Raw genomic sequence first — 22,882 nt, 5'->3', positions numbered from 1 at the left:
GCTTGTTTAGCTTGCAGCTAAATTGGCTTTTAATGGAACTTGGTTGTTATTGAGCTTAAATACGTTGTTAGCTATTTTGTTGGTCTCATCCACAGAACAGAGTCGGAACTTCTGACCCGTAGTAAATTCAGGGAAAATAGTTCAGAGGTTTATAGATTAATCTGCTCTAAACTACCAAGGTATTAGTCTGCTAATCAAATGCTTGGTTATAAAGGGTCAAATAAAAATGCTATTTTTAAGATGTTTTTCAGTAAAAACTTACATAATGTCTCTTTAAGCATTATTTATGCATTTAAAGTAAAGGAGGAGTTTGCAAATTTTTGAACAGACCTCTGCTCTCCACTCCTCAAAAATGCACATGCACAACCCTGTACACCCTCCCGAGAGGGAACGTCTATTAAACGTATGCGAGAGCGTGCACGAGCCCATTTCTGCTCGTGCACGCTCTGTCTAAAAGTTGCCGTTTGCATCACCCAAACAAGATTACTTTCCAAAAGAAGATTTAAAATTTTTCCACTTTATCAGACTCAACACCGGTGGGTAAAAATGGGGATGATGTCACCAGAATGATTGACAATTAGGAGGACCACTATTTGATGATCCACCCACAAAAAGAAAATCCTCCACTATACTTATATATACTTAATAAATCAAATATGCTGGTGCATTGTAATGTTGTGATCCTTTGTTAATCATGCTGTTTTATTTATTCATTGATTTTGTTGTTGTTAATTTTTTAAAAATATCACAGAGGCATGTGATATAGTCCAGACTGCTTTATTTTGCACTCCGAAGTCAGCCTTTATGTGCCTGTCCCAGAGGTGCTAGTGCCAGCTAATGCAAGAACGCTGAGATTCGGTGCACCACTACTCCATCAGTTTCTGAAATGGCTACAAGACTTTTTTATGTGCTAAATTTAAGGCAAGAATAAAAAAGAAACAATAAAACAGAACAAAAAAAAGCAAAAGATATTATAGCCTCTAACTATACAGTTGCAAGATATAGATCCTCATCTTTAGAAAAGCACCATCTAGTCCCCATACATTTGTGTTTGATGGTTAAATTAGCCTTTTTTGGTAAAGGATACTTTTTTTTTTTATAAATTGATAAAAACGTATTGCTGATTAGATTATTTCAAAGGCTGAGACATATTTGAATTGTAACTTCAGCATCACATAAAACAATTCTATTTTTACCATTATTTGGAATAAAACTTCAAAATGCTCAATGATGTGTGGTGTAAAACAATTTTTGAGGCTGCAGTGATGACTGAGCTACTTTGCCATCGCTGCAGCTCATATTAGCAACATGCCAGGGAATGAAGACATGATCAGAGGAGGGGAAAGCTCTGCCAAAGTCTGCCTCTTCCATGCCAGAGCATGGGGAGATTGGAAAGGTAGCAGGCAGAGCCAACTTTCCATTCCAGCTGGAAATCTGGAAAAGAGGCATTGTTTTTCTCAGGTCCGGATGCTGGCCTTTGTATCTGATATGGACAAGTCAGTAAGAACAACGTTGTATTTCGAAAGAGCATTCATACATTTTTGCCAGACACTTTAATAGCTTCCTTCTTTAATAACTGCCATATTAATAAAGAAGAATACAAAAAAAAGGATGAATATCACAATTAACACAAAATTATTGAAATTATTAAAACTGTTATTTTCTAATTTGTCATTTTAAAGCAATTTGCATATTGGTTTCCTCCCTTTTATATCACACAGTCTGTCTTCTGTCTTAAGCCACAGTTTGTGCAGAGCAGAAGACCCCTCCTTCTTAGCAGCATCTTCTACAGGGACTCCCTTCATTGCCATGTAAAGAGAAGTCCATAATTATTCTGGTCACAGTGCAGATAGTGAAAATAGTGTTTCACAGAGCCTCATTGTCCCTCTCTCTGTCAGTGCTGTCTCGGATCTCAGTTCGCCCCAAACCTTGCATTGATTTGAATAGACTTCACCTTTCATGAGTGTAAACTGACACCCTCTCTTGGACATATCTGGAAATTCAATCTAAGGCTCTAAAACAACAGCTTGTTTAAACAGAAGGGTTTCTATAATAACATATATATATTTTTGGATTTAATATTACTATAGTTTTCATTAAAGTTTGAATTGCGTGCAGAATCTTTAGTTTGTAATCTTTGAGATTCAGTTTGACTTATTTATTATCTTTTTTTATATTCAGTTTACTCAAAACAAGATGTAACATGCTGGTGATGTTTTATTTATTTATTTTTTTTGTTAATGTGCCCACCCCCCTATCTTTCCTTTTCTCCTAGGTCCAACTGGCTGAAGCCTTGCTGTGGGCGTCGAGTGGCTCTGTGGCAGGTCTGCCTGCTCAGCGCTGGCTTTAACTGTGTGCTGGTGGCCTGCGTTATTCTGGTGGTGCTTTTTCTGTCTTTGGAGTTGCTCATAGACACCAAACTATTACAATGTAAGCATGTGATTTCTCAAATTTGATTTGTAACTTCTTGCTTTTTTAAGGTAATATTTGTTGTTTGTACATATTTCCCCTCATCGATAAAATACTTAGGAGGCATTCACTGCAGTTCTAAGCACTAGCAAGACTGATGCATTGGGAATTCAACTTTAATGTCCTGGATGAATTCATCCTCTCCTTTCCTGCAAAGCTACATTTTTGTGGACTGACACCCCACCCCCCAAAAATACACAAAACCAAAAAAAAAGTATAATGTAGAAAAACAAAAAACACATAGACTCTTCCTTCTACCTAATTGATATATATATATATATATATATATATATATATATATATATATATATATATATATATATATATATATATATATATATATATATCTATCTATCTTTATTTTATTATTTTTTTTTTCAAGTATTGCTATCATCTATATTGATGTAGGAGAAATACTTTGCTGTTCTCAACAGTAAACAATTACTAAAAAAACAAACAAAGTAAAGCTCATTTTCAGTAGCTAAATTGCAGAAATAGATTAAAATAGATAAATAAATAAAAAACCAAGTGAAAAGAGGTGGCATTTCAAGACTTCGAGTTGTTCTATGTATTGGCCCTAGCTGTATGCGGAAAAAGTTTGGCTTTCTTTGGTGTCATCTTTTATTGTTATTTAATCAAATTCTTATGTATATAAATGGCACAGTGTAATCGCTTCAGCATAATTCCTTGCCATGCTATGAAGCAGACTGATTATCAGGAGCAAGGCTCACCCTTCAATCACTGTTTTTTTTCTGAATTATTTAGAGTCAATTTAGTTTTTGCACACATTAACTTCTAATTTTAAAGAACGGAATTCATAATTCTCTAGAAGAAATCTCTCTTGTAATTCCAACAATTAGCAAATAAAATATTGGTCCTGACTTGAAATAGGAAAGGTTTTGTCTAATTTAATGTCAAACAGTGGGGCTATGACGATTATGTTAGTTTATCTAATTTGGTGTTTCCACTATTATATAAAACCAGTTTTGATTCTGTGGCCTGTCTGACAGCGGAGCTGTTGGAGCTGGATGCTAAATAATTGTGAAGTAGACTCCTGGAGTGAGGTGATAATGAACAAAGTCTCTTGTCAGCGACTGCCAGCATACATCTCCATTGATTACTGGCCAGCATCCAGCCCCTGAATAAAGTCTAAAAGCAGAGACTGTAGGATATCAGTCTCTCTTGATCTATTATAAATTTTATTTATTTCCTGCCACTTCAGCAAGTTAAGAAAAAAGAATATGTGCAGTAATACGTTTTTATTGGTGCTGCAAGTTAACAGATGAGCACTCAGATAACATTAAAACCAGTGGAAAATCCCTTCTTTAAGGTTATTCTGTCAGGAATGCATGTTTACTCTGCTTGGGTTACGACATAATATAGAAATGTAATTAGCCTTTTAAGGTTTGTATACTGTGGTTTCTCCTGCAGTTTCCAGTGCGTTCCAATTTGCCACCGTCATTCACTGGATCAGCCTTATCATTCTGTTGCTGTTTTTTTCAGAGGTAAGACACAATTTTCATTCATTATCAGCTTACTACATGTATTTACCGTGTCTCCAGGGGATGCATCTGATTGAACCTTAAAGGTATAGTAGAGTATCTTCGCAAATTTTTAAAAAGACCCGTCCTCTTCACAAAAAAATAAATAAATGCACATGCACAACCCTGTACCCGCTCTAAAGTGTGCAAAAGCATGCACAAGCTCATTTGTCTGTGTGCACCCTCTGTTTAAAAGTTGCTGTTTGCATCGCTCATACAAGCTTACTTTCCAAAAGAAGATTTTCAATTCTTCCACTATTTCAGGCTCGCCACTGGTAAATGGGGACAAGCACGTAGGACGGTCTTATTTAAACATATCACCAGAATGATTGAAACCTAGGAGGACCACTTATTTTGATGATCCACCTTCAAAAAGAACATCCTCCACTATACCTTTAACATTAGGTGTGCAATCCCTTTGTATTTGTATTTCACTTTTCATGGGAATTTTTTTTTTTAGTAGCTTCATGTATTCTGTTAGACCATATTCAACTTCTTCAGATATTACCGTACTGACCCGAATATATGATGACCCTAATTATAAGACAACCCACTCTTTCCAGGACCAGTTTTTAGGAACAGAATAAAAAGACCAAAAAGAAAGAAAAAAACAATTTTAAGGAACTATTTTATATCGAATTGCAAAAACTTTATTATTGATATTGCATTAAAAGATATGTACAATTAAATTATAAAAAGTTAAAAAAAAAACAGTAATGACACTTAATTGAAATCTTGCAACACTTCATCTTGAATGTAATCTGAACTTTGCTCAAGGAACGTCTCAAAAACTTTAGAAGACTTTTACTCACAGACGTCCTCTGCCTCGCTGCGCTTGCTGTCACTCCTACTGTCACCCTGCAGCCCTGCAATTTTTTTATAAGCATTTCTTTTGCTTTTTGCATTTTTCTGGTCTTTTTAACGTGCCCTCTTCTGACATTGCACTCTATAACTCCGTATTTCTTTGCTGTCTGACAGTTGCTTGATGCCTCCGCTGCGTTGAACACCATTATTTTAGAAATTGGCATCATAACCCGACCTCATACGTCTGCACACTTGTTGGACTTTTGATCCACTCCGTCCTTGGCAGTGAATCTCCATCATTGTCACTTTTTCTCTCTTGTGATAGAAAGGGGACCCTTGCCACAGTGAGGTCATTGGCTTTACAGAAAAAAACTTGCGCCCTCTGCTGTTGCGTTCATGTAGCTACCCCAGAAAACAGTCGGCCTGTGAGATTGGTTAGACCCCAATTATAAGTCAATTATAATTATATTACCTCACATTTTCACTTCGCAAAAAAAAATCATCTTATATTTGGGCCAGTACGGTATATAGCCACGACTTTAGTTATTGCTCCATTTCATTTGGGAAATCAGATATTTTAAAAAGAATACAGGTTAGATCAACTTTCACAAAGGTTGTTTTGGTGGGATGATAACTCAAAAGACTGAAAAGATAAAAAATAACCTTGAAACATGGCAGAATTCTCCCTGACTTGTCTATTTTTGTCTTCCTCAGACTGTCTTTAGAATTGTAGTGCTCGGGATCTGGGATTACATTGAAAACAAAGTGGAGGTTAGTACTGGTTCAACAGCAAAAAAAATTTTTTTTATAATAATACAGCTCTATTTGTTATTTATTTATTTACTTTACCAACACAAAACATTACAAAAACACAAACACTATAAAAACTCATTGCCATAACAACTGCAACAATTACTGTGCACCTAATTTTGGTAAAGTTTAGCAGACTGTTCTGACAATGCCAAATAGACCGTACCGGTAGTCTGCAACTCAAAGCATGATGCTGTCTCTTTATTCACATATTTACTGGAGGTGCTCTAGTCATTTTTCCTCAAGGACAAGGCTTTCTCCAGTCTAGAAATGGTCCAAATTATTCTGAAATGAAACATAACTGATCTACTGCTAAACAATATTGGAAAAATTAGAAGAACTTTGTGGAATATTCTTGCAACTTGAGATAATCCCAAGAATCTGGAAAAACTAAGCTAAGGTTCAGCCTGAAGGATCTAATATTCACTTAAATGCTTTGTACACACTACATTAAAATATGCACATGACTTTTCACAGTGCAAAGTAATTTAGATTATTAACACCCTGTAAAACTTTTCCCTTTTTCTTTACTTTTCAATATTTCAACCACAATATCTTTCACTGGGATTGTATCTTACTGACTATCTCAAATTACTACCTAAATTTTACATTTTAGGAAAAAAAAGGAAAACTGTTGCTCATACAGTGATTAATTCCTTTTTGTGTAACAGCCTTGAACAAATAGTACACAAACTAAGGTTTTTACCCATATTTATCTGCAAAATAACACAAGCACAGTCAAAATGCACATATTCTCACAGGATTTATGATTGACTTTCTATGGATCTTGATCTGAATCCATCTACTGTTTCATATTTTGCTGCAGCCTCACAAAAAATAATCAAATTGTGTTTTTTCAGGGTGATAGTCATTGGAAGATAAAAAAAAAACAATTAGGTATGTTTTGATTGATCACATGATTATCTCCTACATGGCTTCAGGCAAAGTAAACTGGACTTATCTCTTTCTCCAAATCCAGCTGTGCTGGATTTGGAGCTTCTCCAAAGCTCTTCCAAACTTCCCAACCCTTTTAGCTCCAGTTTAGGAGGACAGGCATGTCTTCATAGATTCACAGTTGCATCATAACCTCTCCAGTTTTACATCATTGATTAAACAGGGAGATGTTCAGATCCTAGTATATTTTGTCTAAATGCTTTGATCTCCATATCTGGTTTGTTCCTATTTGTTATCTTCAGTGAATCACTTATTTGTTTTCTAAATGAAACATGAAATGAAAAAATATAAAGAGAATTTTTTTCATCTAATTTAGAAAAATGTAAAGCAGTTATTCTTATTACATTACTAGATTAAATATGGAGAATTCAGATAAAGAAGTATAAATTCCCCTTGTCTAATTTAGCTTTGGGCTGGGAGGTGACCAGGGGGTAGTTTTATGAGTTTGGGACGGACAGGAAATAGTTCCTGTCAGTTGCATGTTTTTATTCACACAGTTTGTGCTGCAACCTTCAGGTGAACAAACAGACATGTTAAAATTTAACAGTGAAAACTGATTTTCTCTATAGATCATGGCAAGTTCAAGTTTATTAGCCATGATGTGCCTTTAATATTGCAACTGGTGCATCATAGAAACACTTCACACTAACACTTTCAAACAATTTGACAAACCCAATTGCACCAATACAATATAGCTGATATTTCAGTTTTTTACCGCTTTCAATAAATTCTGTAACTGCAAACTATCTAAGCTGCCTATTGAATTTTTTATACTGGAGGGCTAGCTGTGATACTTCTGTGCCTTTTATTTACTTGCTGCTCATGCCTCATAAAACTACCCCCTTTTTACCTCAGAGCCCAAAACTAAATTTAAAAATATCCTCTTCACATTTTATGCCATTTCTCAGAAGTTGATTTGTAAAATATTTTAAAAGCACCTCATATTTCCCTTCCACTTTGGCTTAATTCATATCAATCGAACACATAACCTGTTTATACAGCTCAGTAAAGTTTGTAATTGTAATGGGACAGCATTTAATGTGTAGCATTTCAAGGGGTTTGAATACTTTTTTAAGACACTGTGCTTGTTTCCCCCAGTGATTTAACTGGATGTTATGATTTGATTTGTTTAAACATGGAAACAAAGTGATATAGTGAAAGAAGACAACAAAAGTAGTAAACTATCTTTTTATTTTACCATGTCAAATCATCCCTTTTACTGCTTTAAGCAATTCTTATATAAATAATCAAATCATTAAGTATCAAACTTTCTAACATCACAACATTTTTTGACGACCTACTGTTTTAAAACAAGCCCAATACACTGTGTTAGTTTGAAATATCACTTCTAATATTCATGCAGCTCTAATGTTTAATCAACCTTTGTTAGTTTTTTATTTATTTATAATTTTTGTGCTTGCAAAGATCAGGTGCACATAAAGGTTCATGTGCTTGTTTTTTTATCCTTAGGTATTTGATGGAGCTGTTATTGTGCTTTCTCTGGCCCCAATGGTGGCCTCCACAGTGGCCAATGGACCTAGTAGCCCCTGGGACGCAATCAGCCTCATCATCACCCTGCGCATTTGGAGGGTCAAAAGAATCATAGACGGTAAGAGAGAATTAAAACCGCTGGTCAGTCAAAATCAGTCAAGCAATATGTCATATAGATTAGTCCTGTGAAAGGAAATTGTTGAATTCAAGATGATCACAACAGAAAATAAGATGATCCTGCATTTTCTAAAAACTGTTATTCCCGTGATTATACCAATGCAGAGCTATACATCTATTGATTGTCTCTCAGAGCAAATTGCTACCTCTGTGCTTAGACTCATTCATTTGAAGGCTATGGTTGAGGAGATTCAGACAAAGTTTGATAGACATTTATTGTTGTCCCAGCTATGCTAAAGCAGCATTACTTGGTTATTTTAAGAGGTCAACTTTACAATGAGTCACTGACTGCTTAGTGCTCAGATCAGCTGGACACAAAACACTGACCGCAGCTTGTTTATGTTCATGTTTATGGAGGATGATTAACAGGAAACATGTTCATTTCCCATTCGTAAAGAACTTATTTAATCTGTTTTATGTCTTTCTTTAATTATATTTTGGTACGTATATTATATCTATATTATTTATCTAATTATATTACAATATTAAGTATATGCATTTTCAGTCAATGTATTTTCATAGTAATATATCATTATTTATTTAATATAAGGATTGTAATACACCCAGTGGTGCAACCTGGACACATCTTCAGTGACTCTCCCGAGATCACTGGGTGTTTCGGGTCTTAGTCATACACCCTCAGTCGGGCGACCCAGCCGGGGGTGATCAGTTCCCCGACTTGTGTCCAGGTAGCGCACTACGCCACGCCTCCCCCCTCCTCAACCAGAGCCACCGTGAAGCCTTTTCAGCTGCTTCCAAGATGTTCTTGGTTGCTCTTCGTCTCTGCAGACCGCAAATCCCTAGGAGACCAAGGACACGGTGTAGAGACCTGCCTGCGAAGCCCCTGCAGCCCTCTTCAATAGGCTCACAGCGGGCCTTCCAGCCATTCCTCCGGCAATCAGCCACAAGTTCTGTGTATTTAGCCCTCTTCCTCTCCTGGGCTTCCTCTATGCTGTCCTCCCAAGGAACAGTTAGTTCAAGCAGCACAACCTGCCTGGTGGAAGTTGATGACAGCACCATGTCCTGGCGGGGTGTCGTGGCTGCGATGTAATCCGGGAATCTCAACTGCCTCCCCAGATCGACCAAGAGCTGCCAGTCCCTTGCTGTCGTGAGCAGGCCCCCTTGGGTCTTCTTGGAGGGTTGCAGTTTCTCCCCTGCTCGAACAAAGGCAATCCTGCTCCTGCTTAGAGGTTGACTCTTGCTGGTGTTTATGCCAGTGCAGATGGTATCTGCTATTGCCCGCAGGACCTGGTCATGGCGCCAGCGGTATCTGCCATCTCCCAGGGCCTTTGGGCAGCAGCTTAGGATGTGCTCAAGAGACCCTTTCCTCTGGCAGAGCTGACACGCAGGTGATTCTATCAGGCCCCAGGTGAACAGGTTAGTGGGGCTTGGGAGGACATCATACACCGCTTGGACGAGGAACCTGAAATGATGTGGCTCCGCCCTCCATACATCAGTCCAGGTGATCTTATGGCTGGAAACATGCTCCCACTTGGTCCAGGCCCCCTGCTTGCTCATGCCCACCACCCTGCTGAAGCGAGCTTCTTCCACCTCTGCCCGAACCTCCTCTTGGATGAGTTTACGCCTGTCCTTCCCTGTCACTCTGCTGTAGCAGGGCTTCGGGTTGCTGCCCAGCCCTGCCTGCCCTGTGGCCACTGTACCCACCATGGTGCTGTGACGCAGCCTCGCCTCAGCTCTTTCCACTGCGTCCTTGGCACGCCACTTCCTTCCAGTGCGGACCTCTATCCCTGCTGAAGACACCTTCCCATCAGTGGAGTCTCTGTAGAGAAGGACTTCTCTAGCCCGGGCAACCTTGAACTCCTCTGACACGCTGCTCAACGGGAGCGTGAGCTTGGTCCCATGTCCAAACAGGGCAATACTGGTCAGACTGCGAGGCAAGCCCAGCCACCTGCGCAGGTACTGACTGATCTTCCTCTCAAAGCCCTCCACGGTCGTAAGTGGGATCTCATACATCAGCAAAGGCCAGAGGAGACGGAGCAGGATGTTGTGCTGATAGATCCAAGCCTTGAACTTCCCAGGAAGTCCAGACTTGTCAACAGCTAGGAGCCACTGGTTAAGGTTGGATCTATCTAATATAAATAGATACATATTTATATTTATCCATTTATTTTTATATTAGGAAGAGAAACTTTCAGTCAATTTCAGAATGCCTTTATTTAGGTATTGTAGTCTAAATAAACCTGTTAAAAAAAACATCAATATAAACACAATTACAAATTGTAATCCGTGCAAGTAGTTGATGTCTACTGTTTAACATGCAGCTGCAGCTTTGTTGTTCCAGGGAATAAACTCATTTACCTTCTGCTCACCTAAAAATATTGTTTTTTTAGTTTATTCGGTAGCAAGGCACATCACACATTCAAACAACTCCTCAAACTTCTAAATATAAAGCAGATGGTCTGTCTTTTCTATTAGGGTGAGTCGCTTGATATATTAGGCAATAGCGATCTGATGAGAATGGAGATTCAGAGGAATGAGCTGTTGCTCAGTTTGATTTGGCTGGAAAACTGGGATTTATTAGCTGTTTCACATAGAAAGTTTTGTCCAGTTAAATTGGCAGAGAATGTACGCATATAAACAGTAAAACCCAGAACTAGTGTTATATTCAAAAACAGGAAAGCTGTTTGGTAGCTGTTAAATTATTTTTTCTCTCTCGAAAGAACACAGAGACATTGCTTAAAAACTTGCAATGAAGATAATACCTTACTTTTTTATATAAAATGTTCCTGAAGCAGGTTCTTAAATCAAATCATACAATCAAACAACTAATTATTTAGGAAAATCAAGGTTTTAAAAATATATAAAATCTATTGAAAAGGTTAAGTTGTCTTAGATTTTGAAACATATGTTTTCATGTTTTTTTCAAACATGACTTACCTGCCCAGAGAAAAACTGGGACAAAAGGGATGAAATGTCATCCAAAAGCTCTGGGTCTGCTCTGGCCTCCCTCCTCCGAATTGATCGTTATCTATTAGGAGTGGTGATCAGATTCTTGAACCACCTGAATAAAGAGAACCTGCTGCTCTAGTCTTAGGTCCTTGCTTTATCTTTAGGACTGAGCTAACAACTTCACCTTCTTTCTAGCTGTGAACTGCTGGGATCTCATTCTTTTGGTTATGGTGTGAAATTGGAACCTCCACCCTCAATTTACAGGTCAGCTGTAAAAAGCCATTAGACAAAGTCAAAAAGGTTGCTTTTTTATCTGGTGCAGGGGGTGCCACAGTGGTAAAGTGAATACTCCATATATGGAAGCCTCAGTTCTCCATGTCTTCTCCCTCTGACCATGCCAATTCCTGTCTGAAATTTAGCAAATAAAGGTCACTATTGTCCCAAGAAGAAACCCAACAAAAAAAATAAAATACACCCCACTGACCAACCAACCATCTAACCAACTGACTGACCAACCAACTAAATGACCAATTGACTGACCAATTAACCGACTGACTGACCAACCAACCAAATGACTGACCAACCAACCAAATGACCAATTGACTTACCAACCAACCAACCAACTGACCAATTGACTGACCACCCAACCAATTGACTGACTAATCAACCAACTGACCAATTGACTGACCAACCAACCAACTAACTGACCAATCAACCAACTGACCAACCAACCAACTGACAAATTGAATGACTGACCAACAGACTGACCAACCGATTGACGACGGACTGACCAACCGATTGACGACGGACTGACCGACCACCCCACTAACTATCCAACCGACCGACTGACTCAATTTGTTATATATTTTAAGAACTTTTAGTGCCTACCTTTCAAAAACTATTATGTTGTTAGTCTGATAACTGCATTTATTACATAAGCCCTTTTAAGGTAACAAACTAGAAAATATAATTGGTTTTAGTTTTGTCATAAAGTTAGCTAGTTAGTTGAGTTAGTTTAACTTAACTAGTTAGTTGAGTTGACCTCCTGACATCTTCCAGCAGTGACGTCACGGTGCGGCAAGCCGAAGGCCATTGTCCCGTCTTTACATGCAAAATCAATTGGAACTACAAGACAGAACTGCAATCAAGAACAATTGTTTAAATGATTTCAAGAGGACTTCACCACTGAAATTCGCAAGACTGAAAAAAAAAGTTGTTTTGTCACCTTTTCCGATTCATGATCCACCACGGACGGGTTTGTTGTTGGATTGCCAACTTGAAGAGGGAGGATTTGCCATCGAACTTCTGGCCAGAAAAAAACCTGTAATATTTAGCCAACGTTTTGAAGAAGAATGTTTTCAAGGTGACTTGGATAATAGCGCATTGTGACAAATACCAGATAGAGCGTTGAAGTTTACTTGCTCAACAGCCGATACCACTCCTTGACATCACAAACCGGTAGATGGCTGTAGTATTCTTTGACAAACATGAATGTCTCCAGTAAAGCACATTTAAATGAAAATTACTCTTAATTAAAAACACCTATCATTTATTGAATAGTATGTAATAATTTTATGTTTAAAGTACTTTCAGAAGTTTGAATTCTGAATATGACTGGACTTCTCCTTTGAATGCAAGGGTTAATTTCTCCTGTGTAAGATTGATAAAGTTCAATTATCAATTATTATTTAAATCCTAGTTAAGATATTATAAACAGGATAACATATTTTAGATATATTAATTCTTTTTAAAATAAGAATACAAGCTCCATGCTAGTTATTAAACATGATTAAATTGTATTTATCTGTCACAGATTGAAGGCAGACTGGAGACTGTGGATTTGGTGTGTTATTCAGTAGCTTTTACAGACAGTCAAACATCTAATAAGGCGAGTCAACAGAGCGGAGCAGGACAATGTGTTGGCCTCTTTGACTTCTGCAAGAATCCCTTGTGGTGTAAATTACACTTGTGTCTTCTGCCCGCTCACACAAACATAAACAAAGGACAAACAGACGGCTGACTCTGACACACTTCTACACAAGTTTCACATTTTGTGGCCTGACAGCAAGCCTCTGCTTGAGATTCTGTGCCTGTTTGAAGTCTGACTGGAATGACCCCTTGTGACGTCTCCTCCTTTTGTTATGTGAGCGTGCCAGCATGACTATAAATAGGCATTAGGAAGCATGTGGTGTTGGCTGCGCTGTTCTTTGCTTTTCTTTGGAAAATGAAATGCTGCTTTATTTTATTGCCAAGATGCTTAAAAAAGCAATGATTCAAGTCTGCCAGCAGTTTGAAAAACCTGAGTTCAATAGTAAGTTCCTAGGGTTACCATTATTTGTTAGGGTACATAATGTTAGCATGTGAGATAACATTTGACTGAATTACAACTGTAAGGCAGAAAAGTGGGAAATAGTTTGCCTGCCAACTGTGAGGACAACTGGTATAGAGATTAATAAATCATGTCTGTTTTAGGTTTATTTCCTTTATTTTATTTATTTATTTCCTGCTTAAGAAGTACTTCATAAAAAAACAAAATATGGAATATATTATATTTGTAACTGCTATATGAGGGTCTTTTTCACATTTTTGTCAACAGACATCCCTGACTTTACTCAGGGATGCTATACTTAAAGGTATAGTGCAGGGTGGTCTTTTTTTCCAGGTGGATCATCAAAATAAGTGGTCCTATTATTTGTCAATCATTCTGGTGATATGTTTACATCCTATGTGCTCATCCCCATTTTCACTTATCGGTGCTGAGTCTAACATAGTGGAAAAATGACAAATCTTTTGGAAAGTAAGCTTCTATGAGCGATGCAAACAGCAATTTTTAAACAGAGCGTGCACAAAGTGAAATAGGCTTGTGCATGCTCTCATACACGTTTAATAGACGTTCCCTCTTGGGAGCGGGTATAGTGTTGTGCATGTGCATTTTTTTTTAAATGGAGAGGGTTGGCCTTTTCAAAAACTGGCGAAAATCCTCTTCTATACATTTAAAGGAGCATTATAAATATGCCTGCCACACTATTTTCTTTCTTCTTCACAATTATTTGCTGCTTTGTGTTTATTGTTCTCCAATTATATCCAAATAAAATACACTCAAATTTGTAAATGTATTGTATCAATTTAAGAAAAATGGGATTGGAACCAATAAATGCTGCATGTTAAAAACCCTAGTCTGGGATGTTACCAGTTTTCTTTTTTTAAATATAAAAAAGGTCAAAACAAAATTTTAAACCAGATTACCTAATTAAAAAAATAATTATACTTGCAAATTAGTAAAATTTCCAGAACCAAATTGGACTTCAATTCATATGCAGGGTCAGATAACACTTATTGAAAAAGAATAATAAGAACGAACTTTATTATATCTTCAAGACAGGAAAAACAATAGGCCATTTTCCCTTTTAGCACCTTGGTTTATTCACTCAGTGAGGTTATAATGTTACTGATAAACCTTGGTGGTAGTTTATGGGATGACAGACATCTTTGGTGTGAAAGGCTAATTGTCCACTGACCTCTGACCTTTTAGGAGCCACATTTTATATAAAGGCCATCTTTTCATAAAGTAATTAGTGTTTGTAAATATTATGCTTCAGAATCTATTTTCCTTTGTGAGTTTTTTGGACTTCTTTGTATGTTTGATTTTTTTCCTGTCCTCTACTTTAGCGTACGTACTGCAAGTCAAAGTGGAGATGGAACTGGAAATCCAGCAGTGTGAGAAGACGAAGGCTGTGAGGGAAGAGCAGCTGGAGCGTCTCACTCAGATCTGTCAGGAACAGGCTGTGAGTCGAAGTCTAAAAAAAAATTACCATTTTCCCACACTTGAGCAAACAAATTGTTAATTAAGTACATATATACCCAGAAACTGTCTTTTAGGTTGATTCTGTGTTATATTCTGTAATATTTTATGAAAAAAGGTTGTTTAAAAAAAGAGGATTTTAAAAGGATATCTGTTAACGAACAAGACTGCAACGACACACAAAAACAACACTTTCATCAATAGTTTGCAAAATAATGATCATGCATTTCTAAGGTTTGCATTAAGGAGGCTACAATGTGTAAAATCTGTCCCCATAATTAATAACAATTGTATCTAACATGTGATACAAACGGATTCAAATAGCATTTCAGATGGTAAAGTTAATTTGCTTCTGATACATCATTAGCATAAATAACGTGTTCTATTTCCATACCCCCAATGAAAGTCTTAGAATTACTTTCTGTCAGTGGTGGTCGTATTGTTTAGTCTATTACAGAACAAAATTTTTTTTTTCAATGCATTCCTCCACAAAAACTAGTCTTTAGAAACATCTTTTAAAATATTTTGGCACCCATATATTTTCCATCTGATTTTTCATGTGTATACATATATATATATATATATATATATATATATATATATATACTGCAATGGTCTGGCGACCTGTCCAGGGTATATAATTTGTCTGCACCATCAACACCAAGTCAAATTCCCTTTAAATTCAAACCTACTTGGCAATAAACTTAATTCTAATTCAGATTTTTTTATTGTTTCATTATTCAAAACCCATCTTAAGTTGTAATATACCATCGGAAATATATTAGTAGGTTTACAAAAAAGTTTACTGTAATTGATCACATTTTTTCAGTTTCACCCACCAAATCAAGAACTAATTGTGTCACATGTCTAGAATCATGAATTTGCTTAGATAGAAAATCTAAACAATGAACACATTGTGCCCTAATCAAAAGTCATTTAGAAACTGTTTTACACAAAATAGAGTAAATCTAAATATCTGGAAAGGCTTACAGAGCCATTTTATAGCTTTGATAGTCTACATACAGAGATAGTGATTATCCACAAATGTAAAAAATGTATAAATATATCTTTAATAGTCTGTGATATTTCCTGCATTTTTATTAAAATGATTTTATTTGTGTTTACAGTAGTTTTGTTCATGTGTAAAGTGTGTGATAAGGTAGCCTCTCTTTGTTCCTGAAACCTCTTCTGAATTAATTTTGAGTATCTGTGTATGCACAGTCAATGTTTAACTTTAAGATATTAACAGCTGCTTGGTTTCTAACTCACAGCCTTAACTAAAGTTAATCTGCTTTTTGCAGAAGAAATTATATTTAGAGTCAGACAAGCATGGCTTATTTTCATCTACATTATGTGGAGGTAGGAATGGTGGCATACGTACAGTTTCTAACATCTTAATATTTTGATGCATCTGATTTTTTTGTTCATTTAAAATGACACCATCTTTTCGGAAGAGATTCTTTTTGGTCTTTGTACATAAGGTGACCTTGGGTATAATACTTAACATTCACCTAGAACAAGATACACATTTTTAGTGTTTAAGAAATTTGCTGAAACACTTTTTATTTACAAATAAACATTTGGATGCATTATTTAAAAAAAGGTTTGATTTGGATGCTGTTTTCATATTTTACTTTTTGTAGTCCTTTTAGCCAGATGTCGGATTATGAATGGATTTAGGTGTTAATCAGTAATGGGTTATTTGATAACAAAACAGTTCAAATTATACAAAAAACACAAACAAGAGCAGAATTTCAGGGGTTTTATTTAGCTTTGATCTCACTGTTGTGGGTGTTTGTGTGTTTAGTAATGAGGTTTAATAATGTATGTAACAGAAGCAGGCAAAAAAGGCAATGAATAAACAGAAATAAATGAAACACTTGGTGGCGCCAATTGTGGTGGTTACGTTTAAGATATCTGTGGTTTTGCACCAGCAGAGGGCAGCAGTACATCACAAACAAGTTGAGACTTTCAGCAGATTTCATCAGCATCCTTCAGAGCCCAGATAGGTCCAACTGAAAAGCAAAGGCTACCAGAAATATTGGTTAAATCCTTTGTTTTTGTCTTTTGTTTTCTATTATTATCTATTTCCCTCTCATTCTGGGTATGTTTTTATTTTTTGGTCCCATTTTCTGCCTCTCATCACTGACATGGTAACCCCCACCCCCACCTCAATCTGTTAAATTTAATCTTTTAACAATTGAAATAAATTCCTATTCACTGTCTTGCATAAAAAAAAAAAAATAATAATAAATTCTTTGTTCACTTGCCAACCCTTTTCAGTTTGAGATCCGGCAGCTTCGGGCACATCTGGCCCAGCAGGACTTGGACCTGGCAGCAGAGCGTCAGGCAGCTATGCAGATCCACCACGTATGGGGCAAACAAGGCAGAAGCTTCCAGGTAGTGGAAGGTTTGACACCCGGGGAGTCCGACGACGAGGGTGGGCAGAGAAACCCCAGGGAGTTGCAGACAAATACAGGTTTGGCTCTTTTTTTTATAAAGACAAACCCATTAGAAAGCTTTATCATAAAGTATGTAAATAAATGTTCAAAACAAAAAGACCATAATGGGGTAAAATAAGGTGAGCAGGATGCTGAAGAGGTGTACAGTTAATCTGGAGCAGCAGCCCTGGGGCACCTTTCAGGCCAAACTATAAGCTCCTTCATGCTTACACACAACAGCCATCTGACTGCAGGCTCTCTGGGATTAATGTGAGGGCAAAAAAGCTTTTAGGATCTGAAGATTCCTGGTGAATAAACAAACATGTTCTCCAACACTGTGTCCTGCTGCAGGGGCTTCATCGCACCCTCACCATATGTCTCACTGACCCATTACTGCTTGCCCAGCAGAGCCAGGCCATATCACTTGGGCCAGTTCAGGTACAGAGTGCTCTGTGCTTTGGCATTTGCTTGTAGAAAGTGGGATCCTGTCAGCAACTGTCCCCTACCTGCAAACCACCACAGGCACCTGGGAGGCTCCACTCTGACCACAATTTTACCCCAAGGGCAAAGGAGGAAATCTGATTCAGAGGAACAAGTGAGGCTTTTTGCAGAAACATGGGGAGATGAGCACTGAGGCCACAGGGGCTAAAGTCAAGTCCGATGAAATCAAACACAGTTAAAATTATTTGTACACCTCAACGTCTGTGCATGTTTGGCCAGCAGGGTGCCAGCAACACATCAGGGAATCTCAAGGAAGCAGCTGCTGTCACACGCCGTTCATTGTACAAAACCATGTAGATTTAAAGACAGTCTGGATATTAATGTGTAGTAACGATTACGTTATTATCACACATGTAAACATCTCATTTAAACACTGAATGCTGTTGATAAATTGATTAATCATGGCAATTAATAATTTCTTTATAAGATTATTCAGTCACTTTTACCAGTTTTGGCTACAGAAAAAATGCTGTTGTATTGCTTAAGAAAGAGAGAAGTGCACATTTGACTGGAAGAAACACAGAAGTTTATAAATATACACCTAAGTTCATTAGACTATTATAAAAAAGTAAAGAACGAAAACTGATTCAATTCTTTCAAATGATTGAGACTAAATGTATAAAGTAACCAGGTCTTCTTGACATTCAGCAATGCCGAACTGCATTGATACTGTAGCTTTGAAATATGGAATACATCTTCTCAGCAGGTCCAATGTAAATCAATTTCTGGTTTTCATTAGGTGGAGAGCATGATGACTAAACTTAGTAGAAATAAATTTTTAGAGTTAATTTCCACAAACACAAAAAATATCCTGTATGTTCCGAGTTATGCTTTTGAATAAAGTTTATTAAATAACTAAAGGTTTTAATGATATTCATATTAAGATGTAATTGTTTCTGTTAGATTATAGGCTCCAAAACAAGACAGGTTTGACATTTTGAATAAAGTTATATTTAAATCTATTTAGCTGACTAATTTAGACTTTCTTTTCATCATTTAACAGGATATGTTCCCTTCACCCTTAGACCAAAACCTCTGCATTAACCATTAAATTTACAGTAAAGATTTAAACTGAGCAGACCTGGCACTGTCACTTTTTTGGCCCCATCATCAGATGACAGCCTAGTAAGCTGAGTGTCACATATAGAAGAGGAAAGCCTTTTATGTATGCTAGATAGCCCATTCTTTTTTTTTTTTTCTAAAGACTCATGCTTTATTAATTGTCGAGTGATTGTCTCAGTCTTGTTTTAGTGACTGCAATGCTTCCTCTCCAGGGGTGGCTCAGGGATTAATATTTTAGATAGAAAAATAAATGAAACTATCCATCAGAGTCTGCTGCATATCCCAGGGGACAGGGGCTTGCACTCAGGGTACTCTGGCTTCGCACTCAGCCAGCGGACAGTGAGCTCAAGACCAATCAAGCGAGCAGAAGAGCACAGCGGATGGCAGCCGTTTGCCACGCATGCAAAGGCCAGCCAGGCTAGAGGGATCAGGGCTTGAACAAAGAGCTCCCGGTCTCCAAACCCAGCCCACCCCTATGTGTCCCAGTTTATTCATAGCACACCAAGGTGCAGCTAATGTACCTAGTAGTAGCATGTGCACGATCCGACCGCTTGTCTGTAGCATCTGTGGCCCGGGGCACAATCCACTCTGTCAATATTATGTTGTAAACATAAGATAGAAATGCCATTTGGACTTGTTTGTGTTGTGATTACTGAAATAGACCCACAGTGTTGATGAAATCGTAATAAAAATAAGTAAAAAAAGTATTTTTTGCATTTATAATGTTTCATCAAAACTATAGCTCCCAGTTCACTGTACAACATTGATAAAATAGCTTTTTATAAATACCTCTAATCGACATTTTAAAGGTATTACTTTTTTACAGGAGCACGTGGTGAAGGGAAAAGAAGGAATTATTGCCACCTTTTAGTAACATTTATTTTTCTCAATATCCTTTTCTTTTTTTATTCATTTATTATTATTATTTTTTTTATAAAACTCAGATACCATGGTGCGTGATGATATGAACAACTACATTAGCCAATATTACAGTGAAGCCAGCAGCGGTAAGTGATTTTTAAGCACATCACTCTTCCTATGATTCCTTATTTTCAAAAATGTTTTACTAAGTACATTTTTTTAAAGTGTGGTATACATTTGTTGTGTGTTATTTATTCTAAGTAAAAAACAGAAATGTGTTTGAGAATAGTGGGGAACAAACAGCTTCATGGTCATCTTAGAAACGGAGCGTTTTCATTAGTGAGAATGTTGCAGTCAAAGTCCAGTACTGAATACAATTGCACAGCTGAGAAGATTAAAAAAATAGGATTCCTTCCTACTTTCTTTCTTTTTTGACTGAACATGCATTACTTTAAAAAGAAAAATGTAAAAATGCAAAAATGTGTGTCTTTAGATGAGTGTGGTAGAGGCGCGCTACAAAAAAATGCATGCAGCTGTAAAAGAGGTATAAGGTGGTACTACAATGACTTGTAAGGGTTACTAAATACAAATGCATGCCACACCTTTCAGAGTTTACCATTTTTCTTCCTGCTTACAATTATGATGTGCTCCATGTTAGTCATTTACGGTACATAAAAAATACAATAATCCCAAAAACCGCATTAAGGTTTGTGTTTTTAACATAAATCAAAGCTCAGAAAAAAATCACATTAGCTCATTGCCCAATTGTTTTTATAAAGTTTTATAATCTGCTGGGGAATCTAATCAGATATGGTTATTTCTTTACCTGAATATTTGCTTTTTGTAAACATTTTCAAGATACTGGAGCGCCTGGCCTAGGGGCCCGGGTCATCACCACGGCAGCCATTGACGTCCACCTCCCTAACAGTACCAACTCCATCCAGTCAAATGCGAAGCTTGCCATGGAGCGGGTAGGCAGCGCTGTAAGTGACGTGTCCACCAGCATATCCCAGTCCAGTGGCAGCCTAACGGTCCGCCCTCTCAGTCTGAGCAGCCACACCCCGGGTTCATCCATGACAGACTGCAGCAGCAGCACCGCTAAGGACATCAGCTCCCATCGCTGTTGCCCTCCTTCCCTCTCAGGGCGGGACCCCTGCAGGAACCCCAGTGCTGTGGTGCAGGAGCTGCTATCCTCCCTCTCAGAAGACTCCTGCCTTGCTCAGAAGGGCTTGGCAGTAGACCCCGTCAACCTTAAGCTTCCTAGCCCCACTGGCTCAGAAAAGGGCAGCCCTGAGCTGGACATTAGAATAAACCTGTTCAATCGCAGGAACCAGGAGGAAAGGCGAGGGCGGGGAAGAGGGTGTGTTCAGCTGCAGACGAAGCCACTAATCCACCTGCAGGGCAGCACTACTGAGCCGTCTCTGGAGGAGAAGTACAGACTTCTTGGCCCGGCCGACTCGCCTCTGGGGCACATGCCTGACACATAAGCTACATTAACGGAGAAACAGAAGCTGTTGGTTTACTTTTATCCCCATCCTGTATGGCATATGTTTAATCTTTTGTGACAGGTCAGTCCTCTTGAGAGGAACGCCATAAGAGTCGAAAGTTAGGTTTTATTGGTTGCTTTTCGAAGCCATTCCTTATTAATTCAAACTAAGCTTGAGTCTCAGCTTCCAGATGACGCCTATGTTCCTTCAAAACACAAAACAGAATTAGAGGTTTTATTCAATCCCCTTTGTAAATCTATTGAGTTTCCTTGGTGTCCCCTACATGGGTTTTGAAATTAAATATATACCAAGGTATAACAGAACATAGACTAAAATATCCTGCTTACAGGGAATCTAATGTGTTCTCTGAGACACTTAGAATCAGGAATTCACACTTTGCAGGGGTCAGAAATGTCTCGTCCACAACCAGAATTAAAACCAGCAAAGGGCCGATCATGCTACATGGAACAAAACAAATCCTGAACAAACTCAGTTGAATAAGTGTCTTCTATTGGATTATTTAATATTTGTTCCTTTTTTTGTACTTTTAACTATAAATGTTGTGCATGTTCTCTGTTCAAACAGCTACAGGGTATTTAAAACATTATGGCCTATTCAAACAGCTTTTTTTTTCTTTTTCTTTACTTTTACCTTTCTGTTATGAATATGTTTCATCTATCACAGAAATATCAATGAAATATGTTTTGTTTTTTTTAAATCATGGACCACGAATGAAAACTTTAATTCAGTGGCATTTTTGTCTTTACAGAATTCTTAGTGAGGGTAAACGAAAAGAAAAGTTACCTAAATGGTCTCTTCTCATGAAGCTAGACCAGAGTGCTTGTAGCATGAACCTTTAAATGATACGTGCCAGAAATGGCGATCAAATTCTTTGCACTTTAATGTTGACTGACACTTTTGTAAACTTGATACAGGAAAAAAATGTTTCCAATTGCCGTTGTTGTTCTTTGAAGGAAAACAGCGAAAATAAAAGTTCTTATTTCCTTAACCTCTCTTGAATCTCTCTGACTCCTGGAGGACTGTGCGATCAGACACTCAACATTGTACCTCACCACGCAGCCTCATCACCAACATCCTGTGTTGCTTGTGGTTCTGAAAATACTTAATTATTTAAGGCAATTAAGATAAGACCTGACATAACAGCTCCTAATTGGGGAAGCTGAGGCGACAGGCCCATTACAAGAATCATCTCCTCCTTAATTATCGTCACATATCATTAATTTAGAAGATAAACTGCTGTACCATTTTGCTTCTTGTCACATGTTTACAAGCTTCCAGATATATATTTTTTTAATTCTTGATAACCATGGTTGAATTTTTATAAATCAGAATATCATGAAAACATTGATCCATTATTGTAATTCTACTCAGAAGCACAAACTTGTATACTACATAGATATTATAATTTAGGCATTTATTTAAGTTAGTTTTATTTGGACGTGGCTTAAAGCTAATTAAAACTAAAAAAAATTTTTTCACAAAAACTAAATATTGAATTAAACGGGGATTTTAATTTTAATTTCTTTAATCCTAACGACCAATGTATTTGTG

The 22,882-nt window shown here is 37.4% G+C and overlaps 1 protein-coding gene across 1 annotated transcript in view; it reads left to right on the top strand.

Annotated features, from left to right (window-relative positions):
* Positions 1-21,947, top strand: part of LOC119780753 (transmembrane protein 266-like) — a 48,453-nt gene extending 26,506 nt beyond the window's left edge. The window contains exons 4-11 of the mRNA XM_038280902.1: positions 2,276-2,430; positions 3,901-3,974; positions 5,529-5,585; positions 8,049-8,187; positions 14,826-14,941; positions 17,242-17,437; positions 19,907-19,969; positions 20,682-21,947. Coding sequence (XP_038136830.1) covers positions 2,276-2,430; positions 3,901-3,974; positions 5,529-5,585; positions 8,049-8,187; positions 14,826-14,941; positions 17,242-17,437; positions 19,907-19,969; positions 20,682-21,310 — 1,429 coding nt within the window. The 3' untranslated portion in view covers positions 21,311-21,947. The remainder of the gene's footprint in view (positions 1-2,275; positions 2,431-3,900; positions 3,975-5,528; positions 5,586-8,048; positions 8,188-14,825; positions 14,942-17,241; positions 17,438-19,906; positions 19,970-20,681) is intronic.
* The last annotated feature ends 935 nt before the right edge of the window (positions 21,948-22,882 follow it).

The sequence above is a fragment of the Cyprinodon tularosa genome, unplaced genomic scaffold, assembly GCF_016077235.1.
Source record: "Cyprinodon tularosa strain WSP-4 unplaced genomic scaffold, ASM1607723v1 ctg103, whole genome shotgun sequence".
Taxonomy (NCBI): Eukaryota; Metazoa; Chordata; class Actinopteri; order Cyprinodontiformes; family Cyprinodontidae; genus Cyprinodon; species Cyprinodon tularosa.
This window is presented reverse-complemented; position numbering and strand designations above follow the sequence as displayed.